The sequence below is a fragment of the Glycine max genome, chromosome 11 (assembly GCF_000004515.6).
Source record: "Glycine max cultivar Williams 82 chromosome 11, Glycine_max_v4.0, whole genome shotgun sequence".
NCBI lineage: Eukaryota > Viridiplantae > Streptophyta > Magnoliopsida > Fabales > Fabaceae > Glycine > Glycine max.
The window spans coordinates 3,158,854-3,178,387 of NC_038247.2; the positions used below are offsets into that span (position 1 = coordinate 3,158,854).

The window sequence follows — 19,534 nt, forward strand, 5'->3', positions numbered from 1 at the left end:
AGAAACTGTGTCTGTTTTGTCCTTTTTCATTTTCTTTTGCTCATTTTTCTGTCAACATCTAAACAAAGCATCAGTGATTTGTGTGCTCCATAAAAAATTCTTTGAGTTTGTGTGCGGAAACTGACACCAATCAGACCCTTGAATCCATGGGGGATTAAAAATCCTTTAGTAGATGTGTGTTTATTCCTCTCTCGTATATATATACCTAATCTTTCCCTCTCACCGCTGCGGGCTCATAAGTAGTTCGAATACTACTATCTTTGGTGCCACGTATGTATCATCCAAACTATTTTCGTTCTCGCTTAGATTGATGTTACCAGCTGAGTGGAGGCTTTAATTTTGCATGCTTACTCGGTTGTTAAGAAAGTGTTTTACCTTCATTTTATAACTTGTCATTAACACTTTAGTATATCTAAAAGATATTTATAGATATTAGAGCATCTAGTCGTCCAATTATATGATGAATTTGCTTAATATATTTTTGGTTATCCAATACCATATAAGATTTAAGGATTTAAATATTTTTTTTACTGATCAAGTGGTATAATGACTATAATATTTAAATATTAAAAATGGTTTCTACAATTAATAATTGTCTCAATTTTTATCAACAATTGTTTATATATAAGTAATGATTTTTACATACAAATTGTCATGTCAATCACTTTGTTACTAGTAAAACTGCATAGAAAGTGGTTTTTAAATTTAAGAATCACGTGAGCAGCTCTCATTAAAATGTTCTTAGATTAGGTTGAAATTTAATTAGGTGGATCATTGTCAACTCTCAATAATTAATTTCTATTATTGAAACACTAGCTAATCAAACACCTTATTTAAGAAAATTAACACCAACTTTTCAATCCAATCACCAATAAATAATAGTAAACTTATATTGATAGGCCTGACTTCAGCAAGAAAGGTATAGCATGGAAAGGTGAGTAAGACCTGGACTACTATGTTTTGTTTACATTTTGGTGGCTACAAATTTTTAGCAGAAGAGACTTTTCTCCTTCCACCAAACTACCGTTTGCAACATAACATGGGAAATAGTTGTGTAGTTCTATATAAATAGGTTTAACGTATAAGCTGGAAGTGGTTGGGATCCCTGTGATGCATGAATGGTGCTTGCTTAATGCAAGGTCGGTGTGAATTTGAAGATAAAGATAGAGATGAATAACGTAGAAAGAGGTGAATTTGAAGGATAGGAATTACGAAAGACAAGGTCCCTGAATTTTAGGCTTTCCTTATTTTGATGCAATCACGCTCAATTGTGACCTACCAACGATGAGGACAAAATAGAGACGGAGGAAGAGGATTTGGTCCTCTCTTAAGGCTCCAAGACACTATAGAAAGAAATTAATGGTAGGTTCAGTAGAAAAGAAAGAATATGAATTCAGATGAAAATTTTAAATTAAAGTATAAAAATATAGGTCACACATCATTTTATTATTTCTTTTTTCTTTTTTCACTCAAACCAACATGCACTAAGGGAAAAAGAAGGAAATTAAACAACCACCCTTGACATGATGATTGGACGGTTCTAACTCTAATCCATCCTCGGAGGTCCACTACCACCAACTCCAACACCGTACGTAAATCCCCTCACTCACCTCTTCTTATTTTATCATATCAGCTATATGCCTATATTGTCAAAGTTCATGTCAAACCCATATGCAGATGATATCGTTCACTTTACGATCCAACGATGAGAAATGTAGATCAAACACCTTTTGAGGATAATGATGTTTGTACTCTGTGAGTATTAGCAATTATGGTTTGAAATTTGTCAAGCTGAGAAGCATTAAAACGGTAGAATAGAATCACAAACCAAAGAGATTAAAAATTTAAAGATTGAGCGAAGAAAATGGATGATAAATCATTCTTATGGTTTTTACTTTATTTTTGAACCATAACATGAAATGAGAAGATGACGAGTCAAGGAAAGGTTTAGTAAATGGAAAAAAATTCCAACTAGTAATATTTAATTTATGTAAAATGATTCATTTTCGTACGTTAGCTTCGCTCAAGTGAGAAAAGAAAAAACAAAGTAAAGGTCACTATATATATGATCCTTTCAAATATTTATATAAAACCGCTACCGGTGGTTTTATGCTTAGCATGTATGTTTTGTTCATTAATAGTTATACTATTTGTTTTTTCTTTTTATTAATGAAGATCATGACAGTGGTTACAGCTTAACAGTACAATGAGGATCATGGCTATCGTACTCTTTAATTAACAAGATAAATTAAACTAATCCTTTTCGTTTTTTTTTCAAAGCAAACGCTATCTCTAGTGCAAATTCACAAACAAAATTGTCCTCTTTTGGAATAATTTAAATTAAACATCTTTATTATAATTGCAAAGGTTAACATCAGTTTCGTCACTAGCATTCGGAAGCCAAAGATGTAATTAATTTAACCTTATAACACATTTAAATCCGAGTGGGTTCCACATGCTTTCATTTTTTTATCATAAGAAAAATGATACTCCAATTCAAGATAAAGAAAACTTTTAAAATTCATAAAGTGAGAATTTACATTTGTCTCATGCTCCTAAAAAAAATGAATACGAACTTAATTATGCAACTTATCAATAATGCAAAATTCTCTCATTTCAATCAACTACTTAAAGTTCCCCCATCTCTCTCACGTTCAAATTAACTTCTTCTTTTAATCAGGAAAAGTAACATGTTTTATTAATGTTAATCTACACCTTGATTATACAAGTCTTAAACAATATATTGCAATCAAGCAACGCGACTTAACCTGTAACTTCGTGAACTTGAAATTATATATATATATTTTAAGTGTATCGTAAAATATATAACTTCAATTGTCAGCTTATTAGCGTCCATGACTCGTCCAATAAGGTAAACTTTTTTAAAATAAATAAATATTTTTTCGCATTTCACCTTAATTAACTACCTTCGATATAAAAATATACTAATTATATTTTTTTATCTAAAAGTATTAGTATGCCATATACTCGTCCAATAATTCCTTCAGAGAAAACTTTCTATATAAGAAGACATAAAATAATAACCAGTTGCTTTTTTTATTATATGTCTTTCCGGTCTTGATCTTAAAAGATTGATGATAGAAATGCCATGCCTACCTAGGATATTTTCCTCTTTCGGATCAATCATTATCAAATGAGCATGTCTTGATCAAATTGCCCAACATAAGTATCCAATATTGTATTATAAAATAGAGAGAAAAAAAGAAAGCCGTGACCTGACTACTTGGATCTTTCTATTGCAATAGTACTAACATATAAAATCCATTTTGACTTCTGTAAAAAACTTTTATTTATCAATATAACCAGTAATTTGGTTAAGCAATTTAGTTGCTTGTAGATAAATTGCATTAACATAAATTAAATAATTGTTTTTAATTCTTTTTTCTGCTTTTAGCTGATGCAAAATAAGCGCTAAAATATATATATATATATTTTTTGTTTTTTTTAATATTTACAAATTATATTCGAATTTTAAATTAAAAACATTTTTCTTAAAAAAAACACAAATAGATAGCTCCTTAATAATTGTTCTGTTAGTCATATAAATTTCGTAAACCTGAGATTGTTTATATTTATGCCAGCCTTCGATTCATGCCAAAGAATTGCTTATGTTATTACTTTAGATAAAGTGTAACGACTCCATTCTCCAATTGATGATTAAACTTCAACCTTTGATTAAGAGTCAAGAGACACAAATATTGAACAATTTGTGTTTATGACTTTCTATATATATATAACAGACATAATACTTAATTGGTTAAAAGACAAGTGAGATATTCTTTTTTTTATTTATTTATTTTTATTTGGATTTCCCCACGATTCCGGAACGTATGTCCTTAATCCGCCTTTATGTTATAATTAAACCTTCAAATTTAATTTTGGTACTAATAACTATTTATTTATTTGATTAAAAAATACAAATAGTTACTAAATTTTGTAATTTTATGTTCAAATTTTGTTTTCTTTGTGTGAATTTCCTTTCCTAAAAGTGCTTCCACTATGAAGATGGTTGGTTTTCGGAGATAAAAATAGGCATGAATTTTGTTTTCCCTATATGACCTTCCAAAACCATCAGGATTACTACTTGGTAATTTAAATCCCTCTTTCTTTCAATCCTTGATTAAATTTCGTATTTCTTAATTCCAACGTTGATTATGGTGGAAAACATGTACGCACAAACATATGGGTAACCAAAGAATGATATTATAGTCGAAATTAAAACATGTAGATGCATGTCGGCATTAATGCAGACAAGATACTCATTATTTGTGGTTAATTTGCTTAATTCTTTGATATAGTCTATATTCTATAGAATTAACTTGCATAAGAGGGGTTAATCATCTTCAAACTCTGAAGAGGTGGCCTTTTGAAAATGTCAAAGAGATTCATACTTCATAGTTGAAACTTGAGAGCCAAAACAAGATTAATCCTAAAGCGAAAGGGCAATAATTCTGCAACATATGATTGTGAGGGCATGGAAAACCATTCCACATATATACATATAGCTGTGCGAACTTGAATAAAAAATCCAAATAACCACCTATTAAATTGTCAAACACAGCCCAGTCTAGGCCATCATTTCGAAGAAAAGCCTGTTTCATTGAAACACCTATTAATTAGTGGCCAACTTGTTAACAACATGAAATTAATAATATAATGTTCCTTGTTCTTTCCGAGAAAGGGGCCTTACTTAAAATTGATTTGTCTTAGTACCTTGGTCCGTTACAACTTATAAGCTAGCATAGGTTCCCCGTGGTTTACTAAAAAATTGTTTAGCCCTATTAAAAAAGGTTAAAGGAAAACCATGACTAAATTAATAGTGGACCAAGTGGTGATAATGACGCCACATTGTCGTTTTATTATCATAATTCATATAGGTAGCCTGGGTGGTTTTAATTTATCTTCTCAACTTGCTGGTTCTTTACTTTGTTTTTCTGTTGGCACGTGCAACAATATTTTTAAATTTAATTAAATGGAAATACTTAATTAATTAGGCTCAAGAAATGAAGAAAACGAAGTCATTATGCGGTTTATGTTTTATGACAGAAACATAAGTATGTTAGGTACTTGGGTGAAAACACATAAAAATGAAATATCTTCCAACAAGCATCTTAAGAAATAAAAAGTTACTACTACTTAATAAAGTATGAATGAGTATATAATACGTGCACTAATATTCATTTTCAATTCATAATCTCTCCAGTATAATAAATTTGTTAATTTTGATTTCTAATTAGTTGTTGGTGTAAAAAAAAATTAAACTCATGTCTATTAAACTCAAAAAATATTATTATATCAAAGTTCAAACATATAAATGTTGATTTGTAAAAACAAAAAAAGCATATAAATGTTTATTAACATACGTTTAAACGTCATTTATTATGATTGAGGACAAGACGGATCCACTTGTTGCATTGTGGGGGCAATTGCGCCCACCAATTTTATTTTTTTACTTATATATATGTAATAAAAAATAAGTATTATTTCTATAAGAAAATATTTTTAAAATATATAAATAAAATATAAGAAATAAAAAAAGAGAGAAGAAATTGATGCTAATTTTACTATTTCATTCTTTTTAATTTTTAAATTTAATTATTATTTTGGTTCTCTAATTTATTTTTAAGTTCAATTTTATACTTTAGTTTTAAAAAGTTCATTTAGGTTATTTATTTTTTAAAATGAATACAATTTGATCTTATTTTTTTTTCATCATCTTTAAATATTTTCAAAAAATTAAACCAAATTGAATCCATTTTAAAAAATAAATATCTAATTATAAAATTTAAAAATAAAAGAACTAAATTGAATCTAATATATTTAAATTAAAGGATCAAATTGAGCCTTTTAACAATAAAAGGACTCAATTGAACTAAAAAATTAGAGGCCAAAATAATAACTTAATTTTTAATACTCCAATTTCTCTAATAATACATTCAATAGAGCAAACCGTTTTATTTAATGTCTTGTTAATACTACATGTTTTCATTTGAGTAATTTCATCCCAATTTACAAATAAAACAAAAAATGAATTAAGAGAATTTTTTTATTTAAAATATTTCTCTGTAATTAATTTTGGGAAGAATAGAATGTGTAATTATATGAAAGAAAATAAATGGTTGAATAATTATTTTGTTATATATATAAAGATTTTTTTTAAAAATATTAACAATGAAATAATCACGTAGGATTTTCAATGAAAATGCATATAAAAATAATTGTAATTTATAGAAATTAAAATATTTTGTAAAAATTTACGATATATTTTTTATAAAAATATTATAAAGTATTTCTTGTCAGAAATTTTTTTGGATGCGTAGCTGATCGAGGAGGTTGATATATTATTAATAAGTAGATTTCGGGTATGAGATGCAACCTGAATACTTATGCTTAGACTAGAGATTGTTTCTGAGGAACACAGTATATATCGAGTTGTAAGAGAAGGGAGGCCCTAACTAAGAGACACAGTAAATGAGGTGCAGTGCTTTTGGAATTTAGGAACCGTTTCTTTCTTCTTAGCCTTTACAGTTCTCATGGTCTTGGTTCTGGTAATTTCAAATTCATGTAGAAAATGTTAATGAGTAATGGATAGAACTTTGTGTGTCCAGTGACATAGTTGAATCCTTATTAACTCGTTCTCCAACCAAATTTGGTCGCGAATTGGATCTATAAGATTCAAATAACAGTGCTATGCAGAGTCTTTTTCAAGGTCTGCCTGTTTCTGCTAATAAGTAGTTTTGTTTTATTTTTATTTTTGGTTCCATGACGAGAAGAGTTTTGAAATGTTCATTCTTTGGTATTAATCATAGTCCTTTTGGGCCAAAAATTACTAGAATCAAGAGTTCCAAAGGCCCAAAAGTTTAATTTACCTCTGTCGGGTTTTGACACTTTTAAACGTTGGACGTTCAACAAATGAACGTGGGCCTGCCCAAATTACTTCTGTTCATTTAGCTCACACGTTCAGTTTCAAAATAGTGAAAATACCTTTGTAGCCAACATATATTTTTCTAAGCCTAACGTGTTTATATATACATATATGTGTTAGCAATAATAAAGTTTATACTTAATTTAATTACCTAAAATTTTCAACTCTAGACTAATCCTAATGAGTTTGCCTTAGAAGTTAAGTCAGACCTGACTAAAATTTAGGATGTAAATGAAAGTGAACTTTATAAAAGAGAGGGGTAATTTTTATACTTTATTAAAAAATATATAATAATTATAAAAATAAACAGAAGTTAAGATATTAATTAAATTTACGTAAAATATAGAAATATAAGTATTTAAATTAAACAATATTCATAATTATTTTTTAAAAAATGAAAATTATAAAAACAAGAATGACGAATTTCATTATTTAATACATTATACACCAAGATACTTAATCACTCTTAGGAGAATAAAATAAATTTGAAATGACAATGTTTGAAATGTACTTTTTAATATTCTTTTGACGACACAATTCTTTTTTATTGAATAAAATCCATGTGTGTCTTGTCAGGTATATGGGCCTCGTTCTCTATTTGATAGGTTTTATTTCTAAACTGGTGAGATGACTTACATAAGTTTTAATCAACAAAATAGAGTACGCTTAAAAAAATAGAATTTGTGTAATTTTATGAAACTTTAGAGATGGTTAGCGTAATTTAGTTTTTTCAAATAGTAACTTTTATTTATTTGTCTATTTAAGAATTCAAGATAATATTAATTATTTTATTTTCAATTATGTCCTTATGTCTACCTATTTTTAAAATATTTTTCATCTTCATCATAAATAATGAGTGAAAAATATTACATAATTGTAATTGAAAAGGAACAGAGGTATATAGGAACAACATAAAAGTATGGATTAAGATAAATTGGAGGAAAAAACAGTTTAAAGATGAAATCGTATGTTAACTGAATGTTTCAGAACATGAGTTGTTTAGTTTCAAAGTATTCTTTACGAAAGATTAGTTTAGTAAATTTGACAAAGACATATGCAAGATTTGTTGTCATGCAACTTTCGAAGAATTGTTCCCTTTTCTTCTCCTTTTGTCTTCTTTCTGAGGGACCTTTATCATTGTCTTTATTTGATCAAGCAATATGATATGACATATATAATCATCGAAGTGCAAAACAATCGAGAGCTGGGAATTAATGACACCAGTCACGAGGAATATACTTCGAAATAAGATTAATAAATCCGATAAAGACAGTGACATAGTTTAACTTGATAGATTTTATTGCCATTCAATTTCAAAATCCAAACCATTCGTTACTCACTAGACTTTGAGACAATGAAAGAAATTGAACCTTGGCTTGAAGTTAAATATTGGTGCATTATAAAAGTAGGGTTATACTTCTTCAATAAGTAGGATATATATGAAATTATTTATTTAATTAATGAACGTAACATATACTATAATTAAGAGGTGAATTTGATGTCTGGGCATTTGGTGGCATGGACTAGCTAGTGGGGCGACACAAGAACGTAAGGAGGGTGTTCGTAGGTGAAGAAAGCTATGTCTCCAGGAAATGTTTCTTCACGAGCTATCTTTCATTAATTAATCAATTGTCCTATATAACGCATTGAAGTGAGGCGAAGTTGTAATTTTATTATTTTTGAATCCTTAAACGCGCATAATTAAAGGTTTTTCTCCTGGGGGCGGTTGCGTGTTGACAAGAAGAAACCTACAAAAAGAGAGCATTATAGAGCTACCCGGTGTTTTTTCGGGATTCAACTCTGTTGCTCTTTATTTATTTTATTCCTACAATTAAATAATGACATGAAGACAATAAATAAATCACTGCCTTTTTTTAATATCAATATTTTTTTAATTGGCAGTTCTTTTTTTGTCTTAAATAAGAAAAGTGTACAGGTAATTTTTTATTCTTATCCTTAATTCTCCGATCATCATAATCATAATCATAATAATAAAATATTTCTAATGTACACTTGATAATTGTATTTTAAAGGCCGTCAAGTATGATTACTGCGTTTTAATTTTTGACTCACCCAACAGGCTTAGCGGCATATAGCATATAGTTTCTTGAGCAAAACTAGCTAAAACAGAATTCAAATTAATAGTAATAAAATCTACAGAAAAATTTATGCTAAAATTATTTTAATACTATTTTAAACTTCTGATTAGATTTGTTTCCAAACGTTGTGTTTATGAAAGAATTACTCTCGATCTTGAGCTAGCTAGCTTAATGGAATTAATTAGAATTTTCAAAATGCATTGTAATTATAGAACAAGAATTTTAAAATTTTATTTTAATTATGTGCCATTTTTTCAATACAGATTTTATATATAAACAAATTATTTGCTCACAAATTTAGGCAAATCGGGTGAAAAAATCAGCTATAAAGATCGTTACTTCGTTAGTGATGGTGAAGAGAGACTATAGCTTTTGGCATGATTCGCAGATTGTTGGAAATGTCTTTAACATTCAGACTTTAATCATAGATACTACTATCAATTAAGGGATGGTGATGGTTGTTGATTTGAGTGGAGGGACCGACTGTGACATTGGAAGTGGGAAAAGAGAAAGAATTTTCTTTTCATTGAAAATTGAATTTGCTACAACAATTTTATACGGTTTCTTACTTTGTTTCCATTGAGGGAAAATGGATTGAACAGGTAGTCGTGGAATACGGATCCTTCAGGCAAATACACAGTGATTGATATAAGCATATATATATATATAGCAAAGAGGGCAATATCTCTCGGAGACAGTAAACAAGACAGAAGCAGCATCTTCAATTTGTTTTGGGAAAAGTTGATACCTTTGAAGGTTAACGTTTTCATTTGGAAGGTATTATTGGACCATATATCCCCTCAAATATATATGTCGACCTGGAAAGGAGAGAAGTGCATCAGCAAAATCTTATGCATATGTCACAGTTGCGGCATGGCTCGCGGAGAAAAAGTTCAATTCATATCTCTTTTGAATGCAGGATATATATTTTGTAAGATCTCCATGGAATGTCTTAGGTAGTCGGGATTTGATTCTGGGCCATCCAATAACAGCACAACTTTTAACAAGGAAAAGTGACTCTTGACAAATTATGTAATGCTCTGTGTTTGTAGTATTATTAATTTATTCTGTCTGGCTAGCTAGTAAAAAAAAAAACAAGTATGCTTAATTCTAACTCGTGGGATTTATTAGAAGTTTGGGATTTAATCAAATTAAGTTAATTCTTCCAAGTAATTGAAAGCAAAGTTACCAAGTTTTATTTATATTGTAAATGCGAGGTGAGAGTTTTATTAGTACAATGTGTTCTCGTGTGGCTAAGGGAAAAAGCTATTTGCATCACTTTGATGTTGGACGCGTTCTCGAAATTGTATATTGTTAACACCAATGTAAAGAATGTGACAGATCACGTATTATATAAAAGCGTCTTATAAAAAATGATTTTGAGTAACTATATGATGAATTAAAATTTAATTATTTAAATTAGTTTCCTATAATGTAATGAACTAATGTTCAAATTTGAATAAGTAATTATTCTTAGTCACCAACAATATCTTCAACAATATTACCTCTAAAGAAAGATATCTACATACGGAGAACAAAAAAAAATCGTGTGGTTCAGCTTACAAATTTATTTATTTTTATATAAATAAATAATGTAGTAATATATTTTTCATTTGGTTGGAATTTTTTTATTGAAATCTTTCACAATTTTAATGTCTTATTAAAGTAAATTTTGAATTGATGTGAAATTATACTAATTTACTATATAATCCTTTAAAGTATATTTATGGGTATAAAATTAATTTATATTTTTTTAATTGAAAACTCGTTTTTGCCCACTAAAATAAAATTCTAAAAATATTATATGATTGGATAACTATGTTAATTTTTGAAAGATGAAAGTAGCGGTTTTCAAACTGAAAAATAAAAATGTCGATCAATTTAATCATTTTTATATATTGAATTAATTAAATGGAAGTTTGAATTGACAAGTTTTTCGTTTTTCAAATATAAAAATGGAAATTTTTATATTTCAGGACTAATATGACAAATCTATGTTTAACAGTAAAATGGTTCCGTAAAAAAAATTACAATTGTCCCTTGGTAAAAAAACAAAACAGAGACAGAGAAATTTGCTTATATATTAATTAATAATGTATAAAAAAAGTTTTTACAATGTCATGTTATAAGAAATTGAGATGTATAATATATTCATTGAATTTTATAAAAATTATATATATCGTGACTTATTAATTGACATGATTAGTTGACCCCAAAAACACTTTACACTGTTAATTAGTACAAAGAATTAAATTAAACTAAAACGAAAACAGTCTGTTTTACTTCTATGCTGGTTTCCGTGGAGGTTTTAATTTATATATTTGTAATATTCTTTTCACTTCAGTATTTTAAGGATTTCAAGTTTTTGAAGCTAAGAAATTCATAAACAGTGGGAGGGAAGAGGGTTAAAGATTAAAAACAAAGTACATAGTACTGCCTGAGATATTTCGGTGGCGTAGAAGCCAAAGGAAAGAAATTGTCCATAGCAAACAAGGTAAACCAGTTGTGTGGACTAATAATTAACTAATCCCATCACTACTATAATGTGAATCTCACTATGTTCCAACTGCTTACTTCAAGCATTGGTGATACATTCGATTTGATGTTCTAAAGCTTGATTTTGTCCTTGCTTAATTAACCCCATCCCCTTATTAAACCAATTTAAATTTTTTAAATATTGCTTCAATTTCATCCCCATCCATCTCCCTATCCATCCATCTCTCTATCTATCTTAAATGTCAGTGACAGTACCATGGCTGCAGAGATTGGCCTAGTCTCCATGACCCAGATCCAAAACCTATCGCAACCCCAACACCCCAAAACCCAACAACAACAACAACCTCAACCAAAAAACCCTAACAGCACCACCACCACCTCCTCTTCTACTTGGATGTGGAACCCTAGGAAGCAACAACATCAGCAGCAGCAGGTAGAAGATGATGATGACTCTTGGGAGGTCAGAGCTTTTGCAGAAGACACAAGGAACATCATGGGCACCACATGGCCTCCTAGGTCCTACACCTGCACCTTCTGCAGAAGGGAGTTTCGCTCCGCCCAAGCCCTCGGCGGCCACATGAACGTCCACCGCCGCGACCGCGCTCGCCTCCACCAAGCTCCAGTACCCTCCTCCTCCTCCAACCCCATGACCTCTTCTCTTCCCACTTCACCCTTCATCAATATCCCTCCTCAAGACCTTGTTGCAAATGCTGGCTTGTGCCTCCTCTACCACTTGCCCAAAAGCCCTAGTAGTACTGCACCACCCTTCCCACCTTCCCCCACTACTCCTTCTCCTTCCACTCTTCTCTCTATCTCTTCTTATCCTACAACCAACTTTCTGATGCAAACTTCCTTTAATTTTCCCGGTGCACCCGCAACTGGGATCAATACTACTACTACTACTACTGTTTCCTCTTTGTGCTATAACTCTAGCAAAGTGGAACAATCCGCAACTTCCTCCTCTATTGATCATAATGGCCACCTCGAAGAGCTTGATCTAGAGCTCCGCCTAGGCCACAAACCAACACCAACCTCATAAAGCTTGCCTGAGAAGCTCATCAGAAATATATCAAATATATATTATATAGTGTGAACCATATATATATATATATATATATATATATAGTACTGCTGGTAGTAGCTTCTGAGAAAAATTAAAGTCCGACAATATTATTGTTTTGCTCTCTTTTTAACTGCAGCGATGTGTGGAAGACAGGAAGAGATATGGAGAGTGTTGTTATTTGTAGATGTTTGTTATACCATTACCATGTCCACCTTTTGGTATAGCTGATAGGCTTGTGGGTTTTGTTTTGGGTTTAATTTTGTTATTTTTCTTGGTGGATTGATTTTTATCTGTGTGAATGTTTTGTGACTGAAGGTGCACATGGAGATGGAGGGAGGAGCAAGCAGGGGGTGGGGATAGGAAAGAAGGAGAGAGGTACCACATGTAAATTTTTCAAACAAAAAGAAAAATCAATTGTAAGTTGGTATTAATTTTTGGAGAAATATATTATCAGTAATTATGGGGGGAGATTAGGGTTTGGATTTAGACACTGAAAAAGGTTGCAGTGAAGTGTCATTTTCTATTTTAGAGTTGTCTAAGTACATACATGTCTGTCTGGGCATACATTTCCGTGGGGATTATTTTCCTCCCTTCACTAAGTAAACCTAGTAATATATTATTATCTTCACCGTTCACACCTTTCTGTTCCCAGAAAACTGCAAATATGCCATTTTCATTTTATTCAATATTTCTTTTGGTTTATTATCATATATTTATTTGAGTCTGCAGCCTGTATATATTAATTTATGAAATACATGGGAAAAGTCATTAGATTTTAATCCTTGTAAAAACTCATATCATAGAGATAAACACGCTAGTACATAATCTTTAGTAACTAAACTGTATAATAATTAAGCTTGGTATGAATAGAAAAATTAAACTTCCAAATGCTTATATTTCTAAGAGATGAAATGCAGCAAACTAATTATTTATGATTATGGAATATGGAGGCTAAAGTTTAGCAAGAGGTACAAGTATACATGATTGCCTTGGACATATATATATATCGTGTTAGGGTTATTATTATCATGCAAACGTTTTTTTTCTTCCATCTCATTTTTATCCCCATTTTTTTATTTATCTCTTCAATTCTTATCGCATTCATGTCTCTTTTCTTCTTCTTTTTTTTATTATTTATATTTCTCTCATCCATCCACCCATACACATAAAAAACGATATAACTTCTCTATTTTCAGTTATATATAAGAGCATTGCTAATTTTACATTTTCTCACGAAAAATGTAACGTTCATGTACACACTAAAAAAAATAGTTTAATTTATATGCATTGTGAATGTAAAATAAATTATAACATCAACCAATTAAAAATCATAATTAGTATAATTTTCAAGATAATTATTATAAAAGTCAACAAATTTATTATATAATAGTTTATGATTAAATAATAATATTAAATATTTATAATATCAATGCACGCACTATTTACTCATTTAAAAATCAAAAGAAAAATCTTAATTACACCATTTCAGACATGATAACACTATTCTATGAAATAATTCGTAGTACACATTTTGTGTATATGAATAATTCTAATTTTTCTTACATGCTATTCTTATTAATCCTATGACTTATTAAGTGAACAAAATATTTTTTTTAATATGTTTTTAAGACTTCAAGTGCGTTTACTTTTGTATTTAATACTTTCTTCCTAAAATATTAAGGAAGATTAGTAAGAGTATATTATAAAAAGATATAACATTATTTTGTATTACAATAGAGTAAAGTTATATCTCCTTGAAAATCTAATAAACCTTTATATGTTTTTATCAAAAAATTAAATAAAAAATAAATTCATTTAGTACTTAAAAAAATTATAATTATTCAATAATTTTTATCTATCTTAAAAAAAATTGTAGGAAGTCTTAGAATTATTGTATATAATAGTAATAGCACAGGTTAATTAATTTATGATTATGATAGATGGATAGTAATTAAGACTCGATCTTCCACTCCAATTCCATCTTATTGTCGTTATATTACTACATTTATTTATTTTCACAGGATTACTACATTTATATATTCGTTCAACCATAAACTGATAAACAATAGTTTTTTTTAATCAGTGATTGAAGAATATAGTCTAAAGATTATAATTAAGAAGTACTAGTTAGCAACATATTAAAAATATTCTTTATTTTTAACTAAAATTTATTACAAATTATAAATTTTACTGAATTCTATTTCTACCTTACATTTAACGAGTTTTTCTTCTAATTATGTTGTTTTGATAACTTTTTATCAATAATATAGTGTTTGTTAGTGCTTCTTACTAAAATTATAAAATTACAATATAAAAGCTATAAAAGTACCAGCATATAATTTAAAATTTTCTAAAACGATAGTCCAATTTAGATCGAATCAGATAAGGTTTTGTGTACTCAAGTTCCATACCCAAATTAATATTATCTAGTTTACAGTTTCTTTTCTTACAAAATCATCAAGTTTACAGTTAAAATCTGAAACAAACTAATAATTCGAAGCAGTCAAATTTTCTCCTCGGTTCTTGTTCGCATTAATTAATTTTTGACAGAGTTTTGTTCGCGTTAATAGAATCTATGGGATCAGGCCCATTTCACATCCGCCCCTAGAATAAAGTATTTGATGGTATTAGTAAAAAATAAAGACCGACGTTTGTCGCAGGCATGCAGCAGTTGGAACTGTGTAGTTAGTTAACTTATGAAAGAGTTTGAGAAAAAAAAATTGAAATTTCTTTAACAGTAGTTTTGATTATTAAGTGAAATTCAATTATTCTTTTAATTAAGAAAAAAATGAAGTATGATTCAATTTATTGTGATTGCCTGGAGAATTTTGTTTTCGATTGCAGATAAAAGAAAAACCTTTAAAAATATCTAATATCTCTCCACAAAACAATAATTTTTAAACGTGTGACATGTTCGTGCGGCATCTCAATTGGCAAGTGAAAGAATATTTTAGCCAGTATCAACCCCGACAAATACTGTGAGGCGGTGAGGCACAATCAGTAAAACAATATATTTGTAGTTGTTGATATGGGTAAATTAATTAGTTTTAGTATTTTAAAATAAAATTATTTAAATTTTAAAATAATTTGTGTGAGTTTAATTATTGTACACTCGGTGGAAAGTTTAAAACTAATCTTTAAAATTAATTTTATGTAAGAGAGAAACAAGAAAAATAGAGACTTTAGATAAAAGTGATTTTCCATTTAGCAACATTCAAATCTCGTTCATAAAAAAAACACATCTTATTTATCACTATAATAAATCAACTATTAATTTTTTATTAAAAATAATTATGCTCAAGTCCGATTGATTATTATTAGCAATAAAAATTTTACTTTAAGATAAACATAATGCATGTTTAATTTTATAGTTGAAATTTTTAGAGTGTATGCTTCAATATAATTCACCTGATAAAAGAAAAATAAAATAAAAAAAGCAATAATTCTGATTCTTTTACAAAAATATTTTTGTCTTAAAATTATTTTTTCAGATGACTTTCAACCATACACAGTTACATATAAAAAATTCAAACTTAAAATAATTGGTTAAGTTGGAATAATATTGTACTAATTTATCTGCACACTCGCTGCTAAATCAATCATTAATAATGGTTACATGAACATTTTTTTCGATGAAAAAGGTTATATGAATTTTTTTTAGATAACAAAAGGTTATATGTACATTGATACAATACTATTTTTCCCTTTAATAAAATCTCATTTTAAAAGTTTTATCCTTAGGTAAGAATGTAAGATTACAGAATCCAAAATGCTGTGATCCCAACGGCTCTTGGAGGCCAAAAATTGAATGAACATATAAAAATGTGATCAAATTTAAAAGGGAGGAAAGCTGCAAAAGTGGAGGCAATGTACTTTCTGTCCCCGTCTGTGGAAAAATTAAGACAACAGTTGCGTAACTCATTAGTGATTGTAAAATGTCTAAGTGGCCTCTTTAGCTGCAGCTAGAAATGCTCTATTCTATAGATTTGCACCTATCTAGTATCTAGTAGCCCCTAAAATGCATGATATGATTTTCGTCGAAAAAGAAAAGAAAAGAAGCATAATATGGATAAAAAATATTAACCTCATTTCTTATTTCTCTTTCACATCATTTATTCTCATTATTTTCTTTTCTTTTTATTTCTATTTTTTAGGTAAAATTATAAAATTGGTTCCTCATTTTATCTTCAATTACGGATTTGGTCCCCTTATAATTTAATTTACAAATTTGGTCCTTCAATTTTATAAATTCTTGCAAAATTGGTCATGCAAGCCCGATTTGAGAGTTGATCGTTAATCTCAGACATTGACTGCCATGTGTCAAAGTCTGAGTGGTTCACTTTAAAGACTTCATTTTTTGTAGATAAAATTGCACTTTTGCTCCCCCAGTTTTACTCTAATTTTGATTTTGGTCTCCCTATAATTTAATTCACACATTTAGTTCCTCGATTTTATAAATTTCTTTATAAATTGTTCCTACAAAATTGATCTTTTGAATGATTTAACCATTGGTGCTAAAAACATGGTAGGTCTTGATAAATCTCGTACTTCTTTTTCATCGCAAGTTTTTCACTCACTTGAAACCCAGAGAAAAATCATTCTCCCCCTTCCGGGGTTGTTCAACTTGAGAAAGTGGCGCATGAATTTCAACCTGGGTCTGAAATTTTCAGATCTCTTACTTTAACAGGTTCAACCCCCTATTTTTTTTTCTTTTTTTGCTTCCCCATGCGGTATTATGTGTATATGAATGCTTAAGTGACCTATGTATGACAATGATATTTTTGTCTAAAATTTGAAATACAACTTCTCCAGTAATGAAATTCTGCTGAATTTATAAAGGGATTTATAAAACTAGGAGACCAAATATGCGAATTAAATTATAAAGGGACCAAAATCGAAATTGGAGTAAGATCGGGGGACCAAAAGTATAATTTTACTTACAAAAAATAAAGCATTTACAAGAAACCACTCAGACGTTGACACATGACATTGACACGTGGCATTGACATTTGGCAGTCACACGTGACAGTCAACGTCTTAGGTTAACGGTCAACGTTCAAATCGGACTTTCAGGATCAATTTTGTAGGGATTTATAAAATCGGGAGACCAAATTTGTGAATTAAATTATAGGGAGACCAAATCTAAAATTGGAGATAAATTGAGAGACTAAAAAAATAATTTTAACTTCTTCTTTTTTTTATCCATTCACATCAATCAACCTCAAGAAAAGAGGATCTCAACTCCACAATATGAGCTCCAACCCATGATTGACCCAGGACTCCACAATACTTGTGGTCAATTTACTAGAATGCTGTATGACACAAAGTTGCTGAGATTTAGCAAATATGATTAGCTTTCTAGCATCAAATATTACTATTGCCTCGAGGAAAAATATACTTGCACATCTCAAATGTTATTCAACATTTAATGTGAGAAAAAAAAACATTGGTATAATGAATAATAAAATATAATATTTATAGTATAATATATATTATAAATTGTTTCTATCTATCCAATTCACCCAATAAATATAACTCAATTAACAATACATATTAAAATATATTCTTAAAAAAAGATAATTTTTTAAAATATGATTGTTAAGAATAGTCCCACATCGGGTAATCTATGAACATGATAAGTGCTTATATAACTGGGTAGACCACCCCTTATGAACCGGTTTTTAAGGGGATTTTTCGAATGCCTTTGCTGCACTATAAAATTTAATATGGTATCGCGCAATCCATGAACATGATAAGTGCTTATATAGCTGGGTAGACCACCCCCTTATGAACCATAATTAATCCACACAATTAAAGCTTAGGAGTATATTCGGAGTCACCGGAAGCCCAAAGACTCTTATTACATTTGTTAAAAGAAACTGCTGCTACCCAAACCTGAGAATCTAATTCATTAGTTTAGAGTTGAAAGACAAAAACAAATTGTCCTAAACAGTACATTTAAACATTATAAAATCCAGATTCCAAAAAATGATTATAAAATGTAGACATCAAAAAGCATTATAATTATCAAATGTATAAACTGAGTCGAAACAAATTAACAATCATTCGGCGATCCTATAAAATGTGGGGAGCAGTGTCTGACGTGTTTCTCTGTTAAGCTTCATTTTCATTAAAATGGTGTGTTTAGTTCTATATTTGTAGCGTGTCAGCAACTAAACTCAGAAGAAGAATGCATAAAGTAAAGTAACAGATATTTCTTTTCTTTTCTGAGTTGAGTTGCTCAGTACAATAGAACTGTTGTAGTCTGTAATAGTCGGCAAATGGGTGTCCTTTTTCTTCGATTAAGTAGGCCTGCCCTGCTTCTAAAGATCCATGTCCTTCCTCAAAAGCTCAAATATTTTTCTCACTCTTATATTTGCCCAAAGAAAAATAGCTATACCCAATCACCATTTCCAAAACAATAGATAGATAAAACATGCACCTTCAAAAACAAGCTAATAAGAGAGTTAAGGGTCTCTGCCATTAATTAATTTGCTCATTACTACTTTGCACTGCTAGTGTGAAGTTTACAGAGATTGAATAGTCTGGTAGCGTGTTAAAAATAGATTGAGCCTGATTCCAAGATAAATTACCCATCCTCTTTCCTCTTTCTTCCTTACTGTTTCCCAGTAAAAAGACGAGAACAGATTATTAATTTAGAGACATAATTTTAAGTGAGAGAATTATTTAAGTCTTATAGTAATGACCAGTTTCTATTCAGAAAAAAAAAAACAATGAATAATTTCTTAAAAATATTCATGTGAGATCATATCTTACAAACATATAACTTTTAAGATTTATTGATATTTAATTCCATGGTTTATTTGTGAAATGAATAAAATAAAAATTTGCGGTTCTTTATAGTTCAAACACATAATATCATGTAATATAATTGATAAATAACTTTATTATTTAAATATATGTGATTAT

The 19,534-nt window shown here is 29.4% G+C and overlaps 1 protein-coding gene across 1 annotated transcript; it reads left to right on the forward strand.

Moving 5' to 3' along the window:
* Positions 1 to 11,519: 11,519 nt before the first annotated feature.
* LOC100790748 (transcriptional regulator SUPERMAN) lies at positions 11,520 to 13,239 on the forward strand. The gene has a single exon (XM_014763824.3). The coding sequence runs from the start codon at positions 11,798 to 11,800 to the stop codon at positions 12,578 to 12,580; it is 783 nt and encodes a 260-aa protein (XP_014619310.1). The 5' UTR covers positions 11,520 to 11,797; the 3' UTR covers positions 12,581 to 13,239.
* Positions 13,240 to 19,534: the final 6,295 nt, after the last annotated feature.

Bases quoted from the DNA above. Each gene is read 5' to 3' on its own strand.
- LOC100790748 (XM_014763824.3), top strand. From the start codon at position 11,798: ATGGCTGCAGAGATTGGCCTAGTCTCCATGACCCAGATCCAAAACCTA.